General features: G+C 43.4%; 1 protein-coding gene across 13 annotated transcripts in view; it reads left to right on the top strand.

Annotated features, from left to right (window-relative positions):
* The window catches only part of msi2b (musashi RNA-binding protein 2b), a 482764-nt gene that overhangs the window by 6120 nt on the left and 455725 nt on the right, over positions 1 to 20919 (top strand). For all 13 annotated transcript variants that reach the window (XM_069910893.1, XM_069910894.1, XM_069910898.1 and 10 more), the window contains one exon: positions 3595 to 3636. In XM_069910893.1, the coding sequence (XP_069766994.1) occupies positions 3595 to 3636 (42 nt within the window). The remainder of the gene's footprint in view (positions 1 to 3594; positions 3637 to 20919) is intronic.

The following is a 20919-nucleotide window of genomic DNA, read 5'->3' as shown; positions in this document are numbered from 1 at the left end:
AAGCACCTTCTGAGTTATTTGCAATTTTGAAAGGCTATTTGGCTGTCATAATTGGATCTGAATGCATTGCACACCTAAGTTTGTATGTCCAAATGTGAATGGCCATGGGGTTTGTGTCCATAGTTCCCTGAAAGTGGCAACACACAAGGCGTGCATCATGCTTGCCTTCATACACAGAATGTCAGCATTTATTGTCATGAACATGTCATGAAATTCACTATTTTGTGGCAGCCTCACAGTGCAAACAATAGGTAAACCATCTCACAAAATAAATAAAAATAGTGCAAGGAAAAGGAAAAAGATAGCCAGGTAGTGTCTTTTGCTTCCCTTTCGCTCAAAAATCTGATGGCAGAGGGGAAGAAGCTGTCCTTGTGCTGCTGAGTGTTCGTCTTCAGGCTCCTGTACCTTTTCCCCAGTGAAGAGGGCATGGCCTGGGTGGTGGGGGTCTTTGAGGATAGAGGCTTCTTTTTTAAAAACACCGCCTCTTGTTGATGTCCTCGATGGAATGGTGCCCGTGATGTTGCACGCCGAGATTTTTTCCTGAGCGTTGCCACCCTCATACCAGACAGTGATGGAACTAGCCAGAATGCTCTCCATGGTACATCTGCAGAGGTTGTCGAGAGTCCTCGATGTTCTACCACATCTCCTCGAACTCCTCACAAAGCAGAGCCACTGGTGAGCCTTCCTCGTGATTACATCAACATGGGGCTCCAGGACAAAATCTCAGAGATGTTGACCCAGGAATTTTAAGTTTAAAAAAAAATTAGACGTACAGCACTGTAACAGGGCAATTTGGCCCTATGACTCCATGCTGCCTATCTTGCTCCCCATTAACCTACACCACAGTAAGTTTTTGAATGGTGGGAGGAATCTGGAGCCCCCCAGAGAAAACCCAAGTAGACATGGAGAGAACTTACAAACTCCTTACAGACCGTATGGGATTCAAACCCAGGACAAGTCCCGATCACCTGCGCTGTAAAGATGTTGCACTAACCACGACACCAACCATGACCCTCTCCACTGCTGACCCTTCAATGAGGACTGGTTTGTGTTCTCCTGATTTCCTCTTGGTCCACAATCACCTCCTTGGTTTTTCTAATGTTGAGTGCAAAATTGTTGTTACACCACTCAACTAAGCTTCCTTGTTGCCGTCTGTAATGCTGCTGAGGTGTGCCATTGGCAAATTTGTAGATAGCATTTGAATTGTGCCTGGCCCCTCAGTCATGGTAGGAGAGCAGTGGGCCAAGCACACACACACATCCTTGAGGTGTGCTGGTGTTGATCCTCAGTGAGGAGGAGATGTGATGCTGTATTTACAAAGAGATTGACCCCTGGAAGGCACTTTCACAGGAGAAGGTGGAGTCCGATGCAATCACTATTTTTAAAAGACATTTCAACACCTAATTAAATAGGCAGGGTGTGGAGGGACAGGGAGCTGGAGTGAGCAAATGGGATTTAGTGCAGATGGACAAAAAGATCGGCGTGGATGTAGTGAGCTCAGTATATCCTTGAGGGAAGCAATGTCCATGGTTTAATTCCCCTCACCCTCTTCCCTCCTCAGTCTGAGGTCATTTGGCAGCTGCCAATCATGTTGAGGCTCAAAGTCTCTGGCCTGCTGGAACTGTTGAGTGGGACTTCTATGAGGGCATGAAGAGATCTTGTAGCTTCTTCCCTGTCCTTGATTCCATTGTCCCTGTCTTGGTATTCATTTCCATTTATCTCTTCCTTCCCCCCCCCCCCCCCCCCCGGCAATTAGCCTGCATCAAGTTGATGAAGATTGGGGGAAAATTGAAATGAATGAGTGCGAAAGGTTAGTGGATGGACAGCGTTGGCTCTGTGGGCAGAAGGGCCTGTTTCTGTGCTGCCACTGTCAAAGACTCGGAGACAAAATCCTTCCCCTGCAATGTTTTATTTGAAACATTTTTTTCTGTGGTCATTCAGCATCTGCTCCCTGATATTTGTGATGCTTCAGCTGTTTGTGTAAACGAATCCACACCTGAATCTAATAGAGTGCACCTAATTGACCTGTAACCGCCCCCCCCCCCCACCCAGGACTTATAGCTCTCATTACTTGCTGGACCAGGAATGGTGATTGATATTAGTTTGGCATCGTTGTGACTAGATTCTTAAAAATTACTTTCTATTGGGCCTGTTATAATTTTCTGACCCATTGTGCAGTCGTGAGGAACAGGCATTGGATAAGTAGTGAGGCTTGGAGAGTTCATTACTTCGTGGTCTACCTGGTAACTTAATGCAAACCTCAGAAAGTTTGGGGAAGTTCGCAGTCTGCGTGTTGCATTCTGTGGTTTTGAGTGCTGGTGTAAGGGGAGAGTGGCCAGGGTCCATGTGTCATTTCTACCCCGGAGCCTGAGGTGGCAGTGAATTGGTAGGGTTGCCACGAGAAGGTGGCTTCTCATTCAAGACTTTCCATGGATGAATAGCCTTTGAATATTGGTAGAAGACTAAGGGCTGTTGGTTTAACTGTTGCAGGGTTGCTTGTGCCTGAGGGCCTGGCTATCCAACTGCGATTCAACACGTTTCAGGTAGGTGTGGGATGGAACGTTAGTAAGGAAGCATTTTCACTCACTTATGAGAGACTGCTAATTCTGTGGCACCTTCTCTTGGTGTGCCACTCTGGCGATGAAACATCCTCGGTTCAGTTCAAGCATATGTTCACAGGAACTGGGTTCCAGGGGGAAAAAGTTTGTTTTGCAAGCAGTGCAGATAGTCAACCCATACATAGTACAGTAGTTATAACACTTAGAGCATGGTAACAGGCCCTTCTGCCCCATGAGGCTGTGCCCCAATTAAACCTGCAACCCCTGTACGGGTGGTGGGAAACTGGAGCCCCACGCAGACATGGAAAGAACATGCCAACTCCTTGCCGGCAGTGCCGGCTTCGAACCTGGGTTGCTGGCGCTGTAATAGTGTTGAGCTAACTACTAAGGTAACCAATCAAAAGCCGCATTATCCTACTGAAGTGAGATTTGTTCAGGAGTCAGCGGCATGAATGAAACTGTCCTTGAATCCCCAAGTGTTGGTGGATAACTGGGAGCAACCTGCATGCTTTCTGTACCAGAACAAGGAGTCTGTGAATAGCAGCAATGGAAATGAGCTTGATTTTGGTGAGTGCTGGTGGGGTTTGCAATCAGCGTGTAGCTAAGAGGGAAGGGACCTTCAAAGCGAAAGACATCAAACAGATCATGAGTCAGTTGTCAGTGAGCGTTGCTTTGTTGGGCAAAGAATAACCTAGTCCATAAGCAATGATTTAAGCAGGGCTTTAAAAAGCTCATAAAGTTCAAAATGTGTAACTCGACTGGGAAGAGAAAGTTTGAACTCCTCTGATCATCAGTTACAATTGAGTTGCAACTGGTGAGGGCAAGTAAGAAGACTCTAAATTGTATTGAGCCTTAAATAATCCGTAAAAGGGAAAACAATACAGGAAGTAAAAAACGACAAGTTCTCTGTGAAGCTTGGGCCTGGCCTTAGTCTGTGCTGTGTTTATTGCCTGAGAAACCCCCACGTTAGTTTGAAATGCTCTGAGACAGGGATGCACCCAATGGCTTCCTGACTGTTCTCCTATTGCTTCAACAGATTGACCCAAAGGTTGCATTTCCGCGAAGAACACAGCCCAAGGTAAGTGGGAGGTTCATTGCTTTAATTTATTCTTATCCCTCTTCTTCCTCCCACCCCTCAGTTCTGTCTTTGTTTCAGGACACAGTGGTGCGGGTTTTTTTTTGAGGTTTTGACATTGCTTAATTGGAGCTGGTGGAGTGAGCAGAGCATTGGTTTTGAGTTTGTTGTGAATTTGTTAAAAATTGTGCTCTTGGTGTTTGAGGTCCTGAGATGCTCTTCTGATTTGCAATCTAATCCTTGTCCTGTGACTTCTCAACCGTTAACAAGCTGAATGAGGACGTTTATTTACTGTTGTGATTTATTGTACAACTACTTTGAGAAGTAGAGACTGTGTTCCTTATGATTTTGTTGAAATACGATTACAACGGATGGATTAATGCTAGGTATTTAGGTTAAATTAGCTGGGAAAGGTTGGGATGGGGGTTGGCAAAATACGGTGCTGAACCTTCACTAACAAGATGTGTGTTGTCTACTGAGCCATGGCTGCCTTCTGAAAATGGAGATAACGATATGGGGGCCTGAACCTTCCAGTTTCCCTTTGACCTTTTGGATTGCGAGGGTCAACATGTGGAGTTGCTTAGTGTTTGGTTCATGGCTGAGAGGATGTGAAAGGGTCAGGGTGCAAATATTCTCAGAGCCTAATTGCATTAACTATCAATGACTTTGGTAGCACGGAAATAATTGATGTGCACGTGCAACAAAGCCTTTCCATTGTGTTTAACCTGATAATTAAAAAACAATACATATATTCTGACTGGTGTGTTGAAAGGAGGCAAGAGTCTGCCTTCCAGGGCCGTACACCTGGTTCCTGCCACCATGTACTGTCTCAGCACAGTGTTGGGAAGGAATAACACCTGTTGAGTGTGTGTGCCACCCAGGGTGGGTGGGGAGTCTCTGTGCAATTATTTTTTTTTACAAATTATCACCTTTAATAACCAGCAGTAAATATCACTATTCTACAAAGCAGGAAGCCACCGGGGGCTGGTCCACATTTTAAAAGGACGGAATAATTTTTGAGCATGCAATTTGCTCACTAACCACCCTTTAATGAGGGGGCACCCCCAACCTTTCAAGCAGATTCCTGGAAATCACTTTCATTTAATAGGACCTTTACACACCAGTAACCTCCTACTGAACATGATGTGATGGTAACCCTCACTCAATAGCCCTTGTGTGAATAGCACTGAAATGATGTTAATGTGAGAACTGTTTGATGTGTGATGCTGTGTTGTGCAGACTGAGCTTGCCGCAATGTGTAATACAATTGGCTGTGTAGAGTGAACTGTACATAAACCTGTAGTTGGCTTTCTGCGAGTGAATGGGCGGAGTTGAGTGTGAGCAGCAGTTGTTGAATAAAGTTTTGCGATGGGATGTTTGAGGGAATAAACCAACTTTGCTCGTCTCTTGGCAAACTACTGGAGAAAGATTATTTGAATGTTGATTTAATATTTCCAGTTGAAGTAGTTTTATTTGGGGCTTCAGTAAATTGGCTGCAGGCTTTGACCTTGGGAAGTGTCATGGTGGGAATGCAATGCAAGGTCAAATGGAATAAGTAGCTAGGAGATGTTGGCGTCGGGGGCAGCACACAAATGCTCTGGAGGAACTCAACAGGTCAAGCAGCATCCGCAGGAAATGAACGGTTACCAGTATTTCGGACCTGGGCCCTTCGTCAGCTACCCTTTACGTGACCTGGTGAGTTTCTCCAGCACATATTACACGAGTAGCGATGAGTGGAAGGTGACCTTCCACTCACCAGGTGAGCAAGTTGGCAGAAGTTTTCTGGCGAGTACGTGTTGAATTGTTGAGGGGTTCTCTCCATTCGAGTCACATTGCTTGCCCCCCCCACCCCCAACTGTGCTGCTGTTTCATCGGTGGGCAGTGCTCTGACACTGTCCTCTTTGAGCTGATGGAGTTCAAGCAAGGGAATTGTTCTGTCATGCTTCTGGTGAAACCTAAGTGTGCCAAAACACTTCTTCATGTTTCCTGGGTGGGTGGTGATGTGGGTTAGACAATCCCAAAGGTGTTTCACTCATGAATTAGAATCAGAATTTATCATGAACATGTCACAAAATTCATTGTGTTGTAGCAACATCACAGTGTAATCATTTCTATAAACCACATTTCAAAATAAATAAAACTGGTGCAAGAAAAAGACAAAATGGTTCATTGATCATTCAGGAATCTGATGGCAAGAGGGGAAGGAGCTGTCCTTGTGCAGCTGAGGGCTTGTCTTCAGACTTCTGTACCTTTTTCCCCAGTGGTAGCAGAGTGAAGAGGACATGGCCTGAGTGGTGGGGGTCCTTGAGGATAGAGGCTGCTTTCTTTAGACTCCACCTCTTGTAGATCCCCTCGATGATCTGAAGACTGATGCCCATGATGGCGCTGGCCGAGTTCACAACTCTTTGTGGCCTTTTCCTGTTCTGAGCATTGGCACCTCCATGCCAGACAGACAGAATGCTCTCTACGGTACTCCTGTAGAAGTTTTCAAGAGTCTTTGGTGACGTGCCGAATCTCCTCAATATCCCCACGAAGTTTAGCTGCTGGCGAGCCGCCTTCGTGATTGCATCAACATGGAGGCTCCAGGACAGATTGACAGCCAGGAATTTGAAGGTCTTGACCCTTTTCCCTGCTGACCTCTCGATGTGGTCTGGTTCATGTTCGCCTGACTTCCTCCTGAAGTCCACAATCATCATCTTGGTTTTGCTGATGTTGAGTGCATGGTTGTTGTCGTGACACCACCCAATGAGCTGATCTCTCTCCCTCCTGTACGGTTCCTCATTGCTGTCTATAATTCTGTCAACAGCTGTGGTGTGATCGGCAAATTTGTAGATGGTATTTGAAGAATGGTGCTTCGCCACACAGTCATGGGTGTAGAGTGAGTAGAGCAGTGGGCCAAGCACTCATCCTTAAGGTCTGCCTGTGTTAATTTTCAGGGAGAAGAAATTGCTATTTTCATTTTGTACTTGCATTATGCATCAAATGAGTGAATATGCCCAGTGGGATCCCACAAATTTTCCTCCTGCCTGAACTACCAGGGCAGGCAGGGCTATTTCTGCCCATTATCACTTCCTCAGAAGAATGCCACTTGTGAGGGTCCTAGTTCCTCAAAAATGCGCTGGACTGTGGGACTTGATTAAACAAATCAGTCAAAACTACTTTATCTTTGTGCTCAGTACGACTTCCATTACAAAGGCAAAAGTGGAGGCCAATACTCGAGACCCATGCAGTCAAGTCATACGTTTTTTGATTTGAGGACTATTGGGAGCTTTTGAATCCAAGAATAGACTGCCCAGGTTTGTCTCCCTTGTGCCTGAGGTTTTGTCTGTTCTGTGCAGATGTATTTTGTCTCTGTGTTCGGTCCTTTTTATTCAGTGCAGTATGTCTCTTTAGCAAGCTACTTCAGGAAGCAGCCCTCAGCGGAGTTAATGTTTGGAGGCTCCTTGGCAATAGTTGAAATGAACAGTGGCAATTTTTTTTTCCAATAGGAAGAAAGCAATTGACATTTGGAGAATTGTTGCTTGCACCTTTAGCAGCTGGAAGTAAATTTGCACATCATGAACTTTTGTAATTTTCTTTGAATGTGGACTCTTGTTTAGTCAAGCCAACTAGTCAGAGTCCAGTAGCGTGCTGCTACAAGGTTATTTTTGAGAGAACATTTACAGCTGTGACTAAATTCCCCCCCCACCCCTACCCTGGCGAAATCAGGCCCCGCCCCCCCCTTAGAGGTTCGTTTATGTGGCCTGCAATCTGAAAATTCTCGGACGACCATGGTTTGTGCAAGGTGCCAACACTCAGGACAAGAAAAAAAAACTTCAGAGGGTTGTTAACTCACCCTGCGACATCACAGGCACCAGTCTTACTCCATCGAGGACATTGACACGAGGCGGTGTTTTAAAAAAGCAGCCTCTATCCTCAAAGACCCCCACCACCCTGGCCATGCCCTCTTCACTCTGCTACCATCAGGAAAAAGGTACAGGAGCCTGAAGACAAGCACTCAGTGACACAGGGACAGCTTCTTCCCCTCTGCCATCAGATTCCTGAATGAACAATGAACCACAGACACTACCTCACTTTGAATTTTTCTTCCGCTGTTTTTAATATTTTTTATAAGATGGTTAATATAAATGTTTGCCCTGTGAACGCTGCTGCAAAACAATAAATTTCATGACAATAAATTCTGATTTTTAAGCCCTACCTATAGATCAGGACAAAACCCAGCTTCTGGAGATCTCCGCCTTCCACAACTGCGTCCAATTTAGCTTTGCTTTGAAGTCTCCATGTCATGTGCATGCGTTTATGCATGTTTTAAAAGGTTGTCGAGAAACCTTTTACAATAAGCTGGGGCAATCTGGGTGCATAAATCAACTCTCTGCAATAAAAAGAAATGCAAGGAGCACTTGAGAAGGAGTGCAGCGAGTTGGTGAGTAAAAGGACACAGGAGGGGGGGTTAGGTAAGGTTGTAAAGCTTTTTGTCTAGCACCGGATCTAGCTTAATTTCCCACAGCTATTTTGTGCAGGGCTTACAATGGAACTCTGGCTCAGAGGAGAGAGACAGATTGAGAGCCATGGGCCAACACTGGAGGGGGGGAGGTGGTGGGCAAACCTAATGTTGAGTGACAGTAATGAGCTTTCTGGATTGGTTTTGTATATATGGACTTTGATTTTTGTTTCCCTTTTCAGGCAGAAAAAAAAGTGAGCCTTTCTTGTTGTTTTTAATCAGTCTGCCTTGCGTTTTGTTTTGTTTCTCAATTATTCTTCTGTTTTCAAAGATTCCAATCAGGACAGTCCTGCTCCTGACCTATTTTGCTCACAGTGGTGCTTTAGAAGCTGTGGTTTACCTAGTCCAGCTACCTGCGCGCATACAGCTCCACATCTTCGTTTGCCTTGATGGATAGCCCCAGCGGTATCGCCCAGGCTGAGTCCCCTGCTCTCTGTTGAGTTTAACCCTTTCATTATTGTGTTTGCTGATGCAGTTGTAGAACATAAAACATTACAGCACAGTTGAGGGCCCTCAGCCCACGATGTTGTGGAAACCTATGTAAGCCTCCTTCACAATAATCATTTCCCTAGCATGCTTAATAACTCTGTTTATCTGAAAGAACTTCAGTGTCAATGGAATACTTTGGATGTAGAATGTGAAGTCGAAAATGTACAGCCAATTTTAAATTTAGACCTACAGTACCATAACAGGCCTCTGCCACCCAATTACACCCAATTGACCTACAACCCTGATACAGTTTTATTTTGAATGGTGGGAGGAAACCAGAGCCCCTGGAGGGAAAACCCAGGTAGACACAGGGAGAACATACAAACTCCTTAGAGACAGCGTGAGATTTTAATCCAGTCCCAATCGCTGGCGCTATAACAGCGTTGCGCCAACTGTGCACAGCAATCTTCCTAAACAGTAACGACTAGACAATAGGTTGAGGAGGGGTAAAAAGAATGAACTTTCCTGCCTTGCTTCATGATGCGGTTCTTCCACATGTACCCGGGTCCGATGTGCATCATCTGAAAGGTGAGCGCAGCAGTCCCCCCCTCCCCCCCCCCAAGCCGCACTTATGCCAGTCAAAGGCTTCGTTCTCGAGTCTTGGCTGTGTAAGCTGAACCCTTGGTCCTCCTCCCTGTCTCTGTGAAGGGAGTGCTACCTCTGGGACTGCAAGTGAACCCGCGCTGCCAGTGTTTTTAATATTCGGCGCATAACATTTGGCTCCCCCTTGCGATGTAGGGATAGTCTTTTCAAACATGCGTCATGTGAAAAGCTACAGGGTACAAGTCTTGTGCTTTGAAGTGATGGGGCCATTGCAGTGACCCCAAGTCCAGATGGTGGTCATGCTAATGAGCTATTGCTGTCTTACCCTGGACGCCCTCTGCTTTTCTTTTTCCCCAGCAGCGGGGTGGAAGATGTTTACTCAGAAGAGACATCTTTTGACCCTTTTTTTTTTCAGGGGTTATCTCAATTACTGATCTTCCCCGAACCATTTTGCTTTCCCTGTCACGCTCTCTCTCATCTCCCTCCTCCTCCTCCCTTGGTGCAGCTGGGCAAATTTATCAGCCTCGCCGTATGATCTCACAGGGCTTGCATTGTTACCGACTGAACTTCTGATTGATGCAGCCGCCTCTCCTGTGCTGTGAATGTGCACTTTGTGACAGTCTGTGGCTGCATCTCCTCCAGGTTGTTGATGGCTCATTCGAGACATGCAGAATCGCGCAGGCTCCTGTTGTGCAACCTTATTCTTCACTTGGTTGATTACCATTGAGTTCTGCACCCCTTGTCCCTGTTGTGCTTTTGCCTGGAAGGTAGTGTTACATTTAAAAAAAATCATGCATTTATGTGCCATTAGGTGGTATGATATGGCTAGCTTTGAGGTATGTTAGGTAATAGAGCTGTATGCGGTACGTGAAACACACAATCCAATGTAGACTGAAATGTCATTGAATCACGGGAAGTTTAGTTGTGTTGAATGCAGCTTTGATACATGACCAACTTCCACTTCCTCAAACCAGGGTTATGCTGTAGGGAAATTCGAGGCAGTTGTTGGAGTAGGTTATTCGGTTGTAGGTTATATTGTAGTGTGGGATGAGGGGCCTGTACTGTGCTGTAGATTTCTATATTCAGTTAATCTTCATTAAACGTTAAAGTGGACTTCATGGTGAAAGTGGAAAGGGTTCAATCATTAAAAACCGGTGCAGGAATCAAAGTTTCTCCACCTGGGCAGCCTGACCTGCTGAGTGTTTCTGTCCCTATTTTTGTTTCAGATTTGTTATTGGGCTGCATACGGGATGGCCAGAGTGAATTTGAGGTGGTGCAATTCTTGTTTTTTAAAAAAAAATCTGATTAGACTTGTCTCCCGCAAAACATTCAATCCACTGGGTCGACTAAAATTTGCAGGACACAGGGTTTTTACTTTGGTAAGGGATATTTAGCTCTGGTGAGTAAATGGAGATATTCATGTGGAGTAGCCACCATCGAGTGAATTGGTAGATCCAGGCAAAGAGTCTGATCTTAAGGGAGCAGTGAGACTGGCTGAGTTCCTCCAGCATTTGTGTGCTTTAATCAAGACCACAGCATCTGTGGACTTCTGTTTCACAAGAGACCGCTCGTTCTAGAGCCACGACGTGGACTGCAGTTGCAAGAATCTGGAGCAAGGTAAAACAATCTGCTGGGGGAACTTGGCAGGATGAGCAGTGTCGGTGAGGGGGGATAAAAAGTTTTGAGGTTGGAACCCTTCCTTCAGACCTTTAATGAAGGAAAGTGCTATGTCAAGCACAAGTCTTGCCAAAGGGTTCCGACCTGAAATTTTGGCCATTCCTTACTTCTACTGATTCTGCTTGACCCATTGAGTTCCTCCAGCAGATTGGGGTTTTTTTAAAAGTGTGATTGTTCTATTAATTTCTAAAGTCCACTTTTGAGGAGGTCATCATTAGACAAAGAAGAAAATGCCCATTTATGTTCATCCTACGATTTTATTTGTTCTCCCAACTTTCTCGGCAGCTCCCTGCCAGATTCTATCACACTTCTATCACATTCTATCACACTTGCATATGAGGGGGCAATTTAACTAGAGATTTGGGGGGCAAATTATAGAGGCCAACTAACCCACGTTGTTGAGCGTGGGAAGGAAGCTAGAGTATCTGGAAGAAACCCATGCAGTCACTGGGAGAGTGTGCAGAACACTCCATGCAGACAGAATTCTAGATCAGGATTGAAACTGGGTCCTTGGTGTTGTTGAGCTGTGTCACTGCACTGCTCTACATGTGCAATGGCTCTTGCAGAACTTTGGAAGGGTGGGCAAGAGAATTAATCAGAGACTTAAGAAACTGGTTTGTAGGTCGTAAAAGACTTGCTGTGAGTGCATGCAAAAATTCCTCAGGTGAGTAATCTCTAATCCAAGTTACGAGGATATTGGGTGAAGTAGAATAAAGGGCAGTGGAAATGGCTCATCTCCTTTGCTCCATAACCTTCCATCACATACTCAGACTCTGCTTTTTTTCTCAGTCAAAAAGGTTTCTTGTCAATATTTTTAAAGCAATAAGATTTTACTCTTTGTGAATGTTTGGGTTAATCATTACCCCAGAGGACTCTTTCCAACCGGGCTGGTTTTCTTTTCTCATCCCTTTCCCCTCTTTTTTTTATCCTGATGTTTTGCTGTCATTTGGTACGATTTTGACCCTGAGTGTTTTTCAAGAGCTGGTAACCCTGGCTGCATGTGTGACATCAATGTATCACGTGGCCTGGGACAAAAGAGACCTATTAATCTTGAGAAAGCATTTACTGCCATGTGCATCTGCCGTGTTACTGGATCGGAGTCTCTGAAGGTAGCATTGAGACCAGGTGTTGATGTGGAGGTTGCATTGGCAAATGTTGTTTGTGGTTATCTTGTAGAGTGGAGAGGGATCTTTAACCATGGCAGTGCTTGAGTACCCCTTCTGCAGATTAAATCCCCAAAAGGCATTTCTTTTCTTCACCTAAAAGTGCACTTTGTGTAGCATTTTTCAGTGAACCCCAGAATGAATTGCAACTTATGAGGTGACTTGAAATGTGAGCCCTCTAACCTATCCATGTGGGTAATGCCTCGATCTTTTTGCAAATTTGTCACTTATTTTCTATACTGCACCACTCTCTGCATTCATTCTATGGACACTGAGCTCGAGAAACAACAGGTGATTCTGGGCTGCCACTGGGGTTTACTGACTGTGTCTGCTGCAGAGACGAGGACAAGAGATTCTCAATTCATGGCATCCTTCTCAAAAATATCCCTGAGTTCTTTGTGGACAGTGATGTTGTGGAACGAGGGCAAATGGTGTATAGGGAGAACCCACAAGCGACAACCAAGATGGCTGCATGGTTAGCACAGCAGTTAGAACAATGCTGTTACAGCACCAGCGATAAGGACCGAGGTTTGAACCCCACACTGTCTCGAAGGAGCTTGTATGTTTTCCCCTTGTCTCCATGGGTTTTCCCTGGGGGTTCCGGTTTCCTCCTAACGTTCAAAAAATGTACTGGGTTGAGTGTAATTGGGCGGCACGGGCTTGTGGGCTGAGGGAGCCTGTTACCGTGCGGCATGTCATTTCTTAAAAAAAAAAGGTGGAAAGCAAATGTGATCTAGAAATTCCTGACCTGTTTGAAATTTATATTGTGATTCCTTATTGGTGCACTGTGGACAGACCAATTAATCATTTTAGCCTCTATAATGAAACCCTGTGATGAGATTTGCTATCTTGGTGATGGAGCTGATGATGTTGCAATTTAAATTTTAAAATTTAATTTAAAATTTAAATTTAGACATACAGCGTGGTAACAAGTCCGTGCTGCCCAATTACATCCAATTAACCGCCAACCCCGGGTATATTTTGAACGGTGAGGCGAAACTGGAGCACCCGGGGGGGGAAACCCACGCAAACACTGGGAGAACGTGCAAACTCCTTACGGCGTGGAATTCGATCCTCAGTCCCGATCGCTGGCGCTGTAAAGGCATTGCGCTAACCGCTATGCCAGTCGTGCTGGAGGCATTGGGAATGTGGAAAGTAAGCAGGGTGTATCGCAGGAGCCCAAGCTGGGAGTGGTCTTTTGTGTTTGAGACATTTGGTTAGTCAGAGTGAATGGGAAAGTCCTCATTGTTCATAGTTTAAATATTGTCAGCGTACATCATATACAAACCTGAGATTCTTTTTCATGAGGTCCAGGCAAAATTTATACTTATCAGTAACTGTGTTCTGTACTCAAGAAAAAGGTACATATTCAAAAGTGAGAAATGTAAAAAAAGAAAGAAATATAAACAAACCACAAAGAGAAATTCAGTATTAAATACGGAAAAATATGAGTTCTTGTTCAAGTCTCCCTCGAGTCGGTGGGTTGGGCGGTGTTCAAAAACTAAGTTGAGGATCTGACTGATCACACAATGGCTGTTATGGATTTTATCAAAACAGCTGTGGACAAGTGCATCCCCACCAAATTTTTCAGGATTTTCTCCAACCAGAAGCCCTGGATGAACAATGATGTTCAGAACCTACTGAGAGCCAGGCAGCAGGCGTGTCAGTCTGGAGATCCAGAACACTATACAAGGAGCAGGAGTGGCCATCTCCCGGGTGAAGTGGCGATTCTGGATGAGAATGGAAACAACAAAGGATCCCTTCAGCTGTGGCAGGGCCTAAATGGCATAGAACATAGAACACTGTAGCACAATACAGCTCCTTAAGCCTTGCTGTTGTGCCGACTAATATATTCCTTTTTTTAAAAAAAAAAGTACTAAACCCTCCCTATCCTGTAACCCTCTATTTTTCTTTCATTCGTGTGCCAATCTAAGAGTCTCTTAAATGCCTCTTCTTCAGCCTCCACCTCCATCCCTGGCAAGGTAAACGGGCATCTGGAACTGTGTCCCCTAAACTTCACTTTGTATACATGTCCTCTGGTGTTTGCTATTTCTTCCCTGGGAAACGATATCCTTCTACAAAGCCAAATCTGATGTAATATTAGTCTAATCGGGGCTCACCCCAAGTAGCAGATAATTGGAGTTGTTCATCTAAAGGAGGCAAACATAATTTCCTATAGTGTTTTGATAAATTTAAAGCATAGGGTGCAAATTTTTAAAAGCTTTGTATGGTTAAATGTCAAGAAACCAAAGGGGGGGGAAGTGATTAATTTCCAGTTCCATTCAAATGTTCTGCTTTGCGAGTTGATGTGAATTGGAGTATGCAAGGTGTCTGGCTCCAATAGCGTGACAAAAGTATTTAAATAATGTGCTTTGATTGTCCCTTCCACTTTTTGCCCAGTTGAACTCTGCTCCTCATTAAGTTAATTTTTCCACTGGCAAGCCTGTTGACAACTATCCCTTCCCACTCTGCTCTGACATGCAAGACCATGCGCTATCAAGTTCAAGTTTATCAGGTGCACAGTGAGAAACTTCATTTTGTGAGCAGTCCCAGCAAGTCAACCCATGTGGGGTGCAGCGGTTAAAAACCCAGAACAGACTGCAGAAAGGGTTCAGTTAAAATAGCACAGGGAACAATATTTTATGTTCAACTGTCTGATAGAAGAGTCACGTGAGGGAGTAGTGGCCGGTCAGGGAATTCCAGCCCTCTCCTGAAAAGTTTAAAAAAAAAACGCACAAAACACAAAGGTACAAGACTAAAATTTAAAACAAAGTAAAAATAAAGGTGAGAAGAAAATGGCAGCGAAGAGAGAAAAGTCGAAAACAACGGGAAGAAGAAAGAACGTCGGAAGAAGGTGAAGGCCTTACGTGTCCGAGGAGGCCCGCCGCGGAGAGAGAAGTCCGCTCCCTCAGGTCAGTGGAAGTCCCGAGTTCGGGACTACAAAAATGGCTCGCAGAGCCGAGTAAAAGTGCGCAACCGCGCATGAAAAAAAACACACTGACGGGAGGGGGGAACAGCTGCGGAGTCAATCTCCACAGCTGAGAGAGACACCTGCAGCACAGCAACAGGTGCAGAACACAGACAATAACGAGAACAAGAAAGAAGAGGGTAAAAAGAAAACAAGGAAACAACAGATGGTCAACCCAGAGGAAGAAGAACAGAAAGAAGTGGAAGAAGAAGAGAAAGGCAAGACAATGGATATATATTTTTTTAAAGAATATATGGAATCAGTGAAAGAATGGCAATTACAAGAATTTAATGAGATAAAAAGAAGAATTAAGAATGCAGAAGAAAGAATGAATAAAATAGAAATGGTCATATCAGAGATAGGAAAAAGAGCGGATAATGTGGAAGAACGAGAAATAATCGTAGAAATGGAAGTAGAGGACTTAAAAGAGAAATTAGAAGAATCTAATAAAAAAAGTTAAAGAGACACAAGAGCTGTTAGCTCAGAAGATAGATATAATGGAAAACTATAATAGAAGAAATAATATAAAGATAGTGGGCCTTAAGGAAGATGAAGAAGGCAAGAATATGAGAGAATTTATAAAAGATTGGATCCCCAGAATCCTAGGAAGACCAGAATTACAGGAAGAAATGGAAATAGAGAGGGCACATAGAACATTAGCCCCGAAACCACAACCGCAGCAAAAACCAAGATCCATTTTAGTAAAATCCTTAAGATATACAACAAGAGAAAATATATTGGAGAAAGCAATGAAGAAAGTAAGAGAGGACAAAAAGCCACTGGAATATAAAGGTCAAAAAAATTTTTTCTATCCAGACATAAGTTTTGAACTCCTGAAGAAGAGGAAGGAGTTCAATACAGCAAAAACAAACTTTTGGAAAAAAGGATATAAATTTATGTTAAAGTACCCAGCGGTACTTAAAATAGATATTCCAGGGCAGCAAAACAGACTATTCTCGGATCCAGAGGAAGCACGAAAATTTGCAGAACAACTACAAAACAGACAGAGAGATGAAGACATGTAACGAGAGCAAAAATGACCACGAACTATATGTACGTGTGTATATGGGTATAAATAAATATATATATACACACACACACACACACACACACACACACACACACACACACACACACACACACACACACACACACACACACACACACACACACATATAAATATATATATATATATGCATACACACACACACACACATATATACACATATATATACACACATATATATATATATATACATATATACATATATATATACATATTTCTTTCTTTGGCTTGGCTTCGCGGACGAAGATTTATGGAGGGGGTAAAAAGTCCACGTCAGCTGCAGGCTCGTTTGTGGCTGACAAGTCCGATGCGGGACAGGCAGACACGGTTGCAGCGGTTGCAGGGGAAAATTGGTTGGTTGGGGTTGGGTGTTGGGTTTTTCCTCCTTTGCCTTTTGTCAGTGAGGTGGGCTCTGCGGTCTTCTTCAAAGGAGGTTGCTGCCCGCCAAACTGTGAGGCGCCAAGATGCACGGTTTGAGGCGTTATCAGCCCACTGGCGGTGGTCAATGTGGCAGGCACCAAGAGATTTCTTTAGGCAGTCCTGTACCTTTTCTTTGGTGCACCTCTGTCACGGTGGCCAGTGGAGAGCTCGCCATATAACACGATCTTGGGAAGGCGATGGTCCTCCATTCTGGAGACGTGACCCATCCAGCGCAGCTGAATCTTCAGCAGCGTGGACTCGATGCTGTCGACCTCTGCCATCTCGAGTACTTCGACGTTAGGGATGAAAGCGCTCCAATGGATGTTGAGGATGGAGCGGAGACAACGCTGGTGGAAGCGTTCTAGGAGCCGTCGGTGGTGCCGGTAGAGGACCCATGATTCGGAGCCGAACAGGAGTGTGGGTATGACAACGGCTCTGTATACGCTTATCTTTGTGAGGTTTTTCAGTTGGTTGTTTTTCCAGACTCTTTTGTGTAGTCTTCCAAAGGCGCTATTTGCCTTGGCGAGTCTGTTGTCTATCTCATTGTCGATCCTTGCATCTGATGAAATGGTGCAGCCGAGATAGGTAAACTGGTTGACCGTTTTGAGTTTTGTGTGCCCGATGGAGATGTGGGGGGGCTGGCTGATGGAGGACCGCAGTTTTCTTCAGGCTGACTTCCAGGCCAAACATTTTGGCAGTTTCCGCAAAGCAGGACGTCAAGCGCTGAAGAGCTGGCTCTGAATGGGCAACTAAAGCGGCATCATCTGCAAAGAGTAGTTCACGGTCAAGTTTCTCTTGTGTCTTGGTGTGAGCTTGCAGGCGCCTCAGATTGAAGAGGCTGCCATCCGTGCGGTACCGGATGTAAACAGCGTCTTCATTGTTGGGGTCTTTCATGGCTTGGTTCAGCATCATGCTGAAGAAGATTGAAAAGAGGGTTGGTGCGAGAACACAGCCTTGCTTCACGCCATTGTTAATGGAGAAGGGTTCAGAGAGCTCATTGCTGTATCTGACCCGACCTTGTTGGTTTTCGTGCAGTTGGATAATCATGTTGAGGAACTTTGGGGGACATCCGATGCGCTCTAGTATTTGCCAAAGCCCTTTCCTGCTCACGGTGTCGAAGGCTTTGGTGAGGTCAACAAAGGTGATGTAGAGTCCTTTGTTTTGTTCTCTGCACTTTTCTTGGAGCTGTCTGAGGGCAAAGACCATGTCAGTGGTTTCTCTGTTTGCGCGAAAGCCGCACTGTGATTCTGGGAGAATATTCTCGGTGACACTAGGTATTATTCTATTTAGTAGAATACTAAATAGACCGCTCAGTCCAAGATTCCGCCCTGCTCCAGCTCCCTCAACAGCCCCTAAGGCTAGAGCTGGATGAGGTTCCCACCCTGGATGAGACATATAAGGCAATCGAACAACTGAAAATGGCAAAGCAGCAGGTATGGATGGAATCCCCCCAGAAGTCTGGAAGGCTGGCGGCAAAACTCTGCATGCCAAACTGCATGAGTTTTTCAAGCTTTGTTGGGACCAAGGTAAACTGCCTCAGGATCTTCGTGATGCCACCATCATCACCCTGTACAAAAACAAAGGCGAGAAATCAGACTGCTCAAACTACAGGGGAATCATGTTGCTCTCCATTGCAGGCAAAATCTTCACTAGGATATATACATATACATACATTTATATATATATATATATATATATATATATACACACACACACACATATATATATGTATGTATGTGTATGTATATATATACATATATATATGTATGTGTATATATATATATATATACATATATATATATGTATGTATGTGTATGTATATATATACATATATATGTATGTATGTGTATGTATATATATACATATATATATGTATGTATGTGTATGTATATATGTGTATGTATGTGTGTGTATATATATATATGTGTATGTATGTGTGTGTGTATATATATATGTGTATGTATGTGTGTGTGTATATATATATATGTATGTACGTGTGTGTGTGTGTATATATATATATATGCTTGGCTTCGCGGACGAAGATTTATGGAGGGGGTAAAAAGTCCACGTCAGCTGCAGGCTCGTTTGTGGCTGACAAGTCCGATGCGGGACAGGCAGACACGATTGCAGCGGTTGCAGGGGAAAATTGGTTGGTTGGGGTTGGGTGTTGGGTTTTTCCTCTTTTGCCTTTTGTCAGTGAGGTGGGCTCTGCGGTCTTCTTCAAAGGAGGTTGCTGCCCGCCAAACTGTGAGGCGCCAAGATGCACGGTTTGAGGCGTTATCAGCCCACTGGCGGTGGTCAATGTGGCAGGCACCAAGAGATTTCTTTAGGCAGTCCTTGTACCTTTTCTTTGGTGCACCTCTGTCACGGTGGCCAGTGGAGAGCTCGCCATATAACACGATCTTATATATGTATGTGTGTGTGTATATAGATGAAAATATATAGAGTATAGATAAGAATTAATAAGGGAATAAAGGGAATAAGGAGGGAATTAAGAGTGACCTTTGTTACATATGAAAATTGAAATCTTTTCCGGGGGGTGGGGGGGGGGGCTGGGTGGGGAGGAGTTACGGTCACTGGAAAATCAGTTGACGTTTGCAAGTGAATTCGCAAATCCAAATGGAGAGGGGAGATGTGGTTGCCCGACAAGGGATAAAGGGCAAAGGAGGGGGAGGGGAGAATGGGGTTAAAGAAGTTTTAAATAGGAGAATAAGGAAAATGTTTGATGTTTTAGAAGTGTGGTCTTATAAAGTGTTCAAAACAAGAAAGCAGAAATGGATAAGAAGGAAAGGTGATGATGGAGAAACGGAAAGGGAAGATAAACAAAGTATGAAATGGCTACGCTGAACTATATGACTTTAAATATTAACGGAATACATAACCAAATCAAAAGGAAGAAATTGCTAAATTTACTGAAAAAAGAAAAAATTGATATAGCATTTGTGCAAGAAACACATTTAACTGAATTGGAGCACAAGAAATTAAAGAGAGATTGGGTAGGACACGTAACAGCAGCGTCGTATAATTACAAAAGCAAGAGGAGTAGCTATATTAATCAGTAAAAATGTACCAATTAAAATAGAGGAAATAATAGATCCAGCAGGGAGATATGTAATGATAAAATGTCCGATATATTCGGAGTTTTGGAATCTACTCAATGTATATTCACCTAACGAAGAAGATCAAAAGTTTATGCAAGATATTTTTTTGAAGATAGCAGATACGCAAGGGAACATATTAATAGGAGGGGATTTCAACCTGAATTTGGATTCAAATATGGACAAAACTGGGGAAAAAATTAACAGAAAGAACAAAGTAACCAAATTTATAATTAAATCGATGCAAGAAATGCAACTTTTGGATATATGGAGGAAACAACACCCAAAGGAAAAGGAATATTCATATTATTCGGGTAGACATAAAACATAATCAAGAATAGACCTATTTTTGTTATCAGCTCGTATGCATGATAGAGTAAGAAAAACAGAATATAAAGCTAGAATATTATCGGACTATTCTCCCTTGATATTGACAATAGAGTTAGAGGACATCCCTCCAAGAATGTATAGGTGGAGATTAAACTCCATGCTACTTAAAAGGCAGGATTTTAGAGAATTAATTGAAAGACAAATTAAAATGTATTTTGAAATAAATATGGAATCAGTGAAAGATAAGTTTATACTATGGGATGCAATGAAATCGTTCATTAGAGGGCAAATAATAAGTTAGGTAACCAAGATGAAGAAGGACTGTAATCAGGAAACAGAGCAGTTGGAAAGGGAAATAGTAAATATAGAAAAAGAATTAGCAATGAAGGAAGATACAACTAAAAGAAGAGAATTGGCAGATTAAAAAAATAAAATCTGAAACACTACAAACATATAAGGTGGAGAAGAACATAATGAAGACAAAACAGAAATATTATGAACAAGGGGAAAAAATGCACAAAATTCTAGCATGGCAGCTTAAGACAGAACTAGCTAAGAAAATGGCATTGGCATCAAGGAAAAAAGACAAACAAATCACATATAATCCAACGGAGATCAATGAAAACTTTAGAGAATTCTATGAACAATTATACCAAACTGAAAACGAAGGGAAAGAAGGGAAAATAGATGAATTTTTAACTAAAATTGAACTACCAAAATTACAAATAGAGGAACAAAATAAATTAACAGAACCATTTGAAATAGTAGAAATACAAGAGATAATAAAAAAAATTACCAAATAATAAAACACCAGGAGAGGATGGATTCCCAATAGAATTCTATAAAACATTTAAAGATTTATTAATTCCTCCCCTCCTGGAAGTAATCAACCAGATTGACAAAACACAAAGCTTACCAGATTCATGTAAAACAGCAATAATTACAGTAATACTAAAGCAAGGGAAAGATCCACTCGCCCCAGCGTCATAAAGACCAATATCATTACTTAACACAGATTATAAGATGATAGC

This window comes from Narcine bancroftii, chromosome 14, assembly GCF_036971445.1.
Source record: "Narcine bancroftii isolate sNarBan1 chromosome 14, sNarBan1.hap1, whole genome shotgun sequence".
NCBI lineage: Eukaryota > Metazoa > Chordata > Chondrichthyes > Torpediniformes > Narcinidae > Narcine > Narcine bancroftii.
The sequence above is the reverse complement of the archived record's forward strand: the minus strand, read 5'-3'. Positions and strand labels throughout refer to the sequence as shown.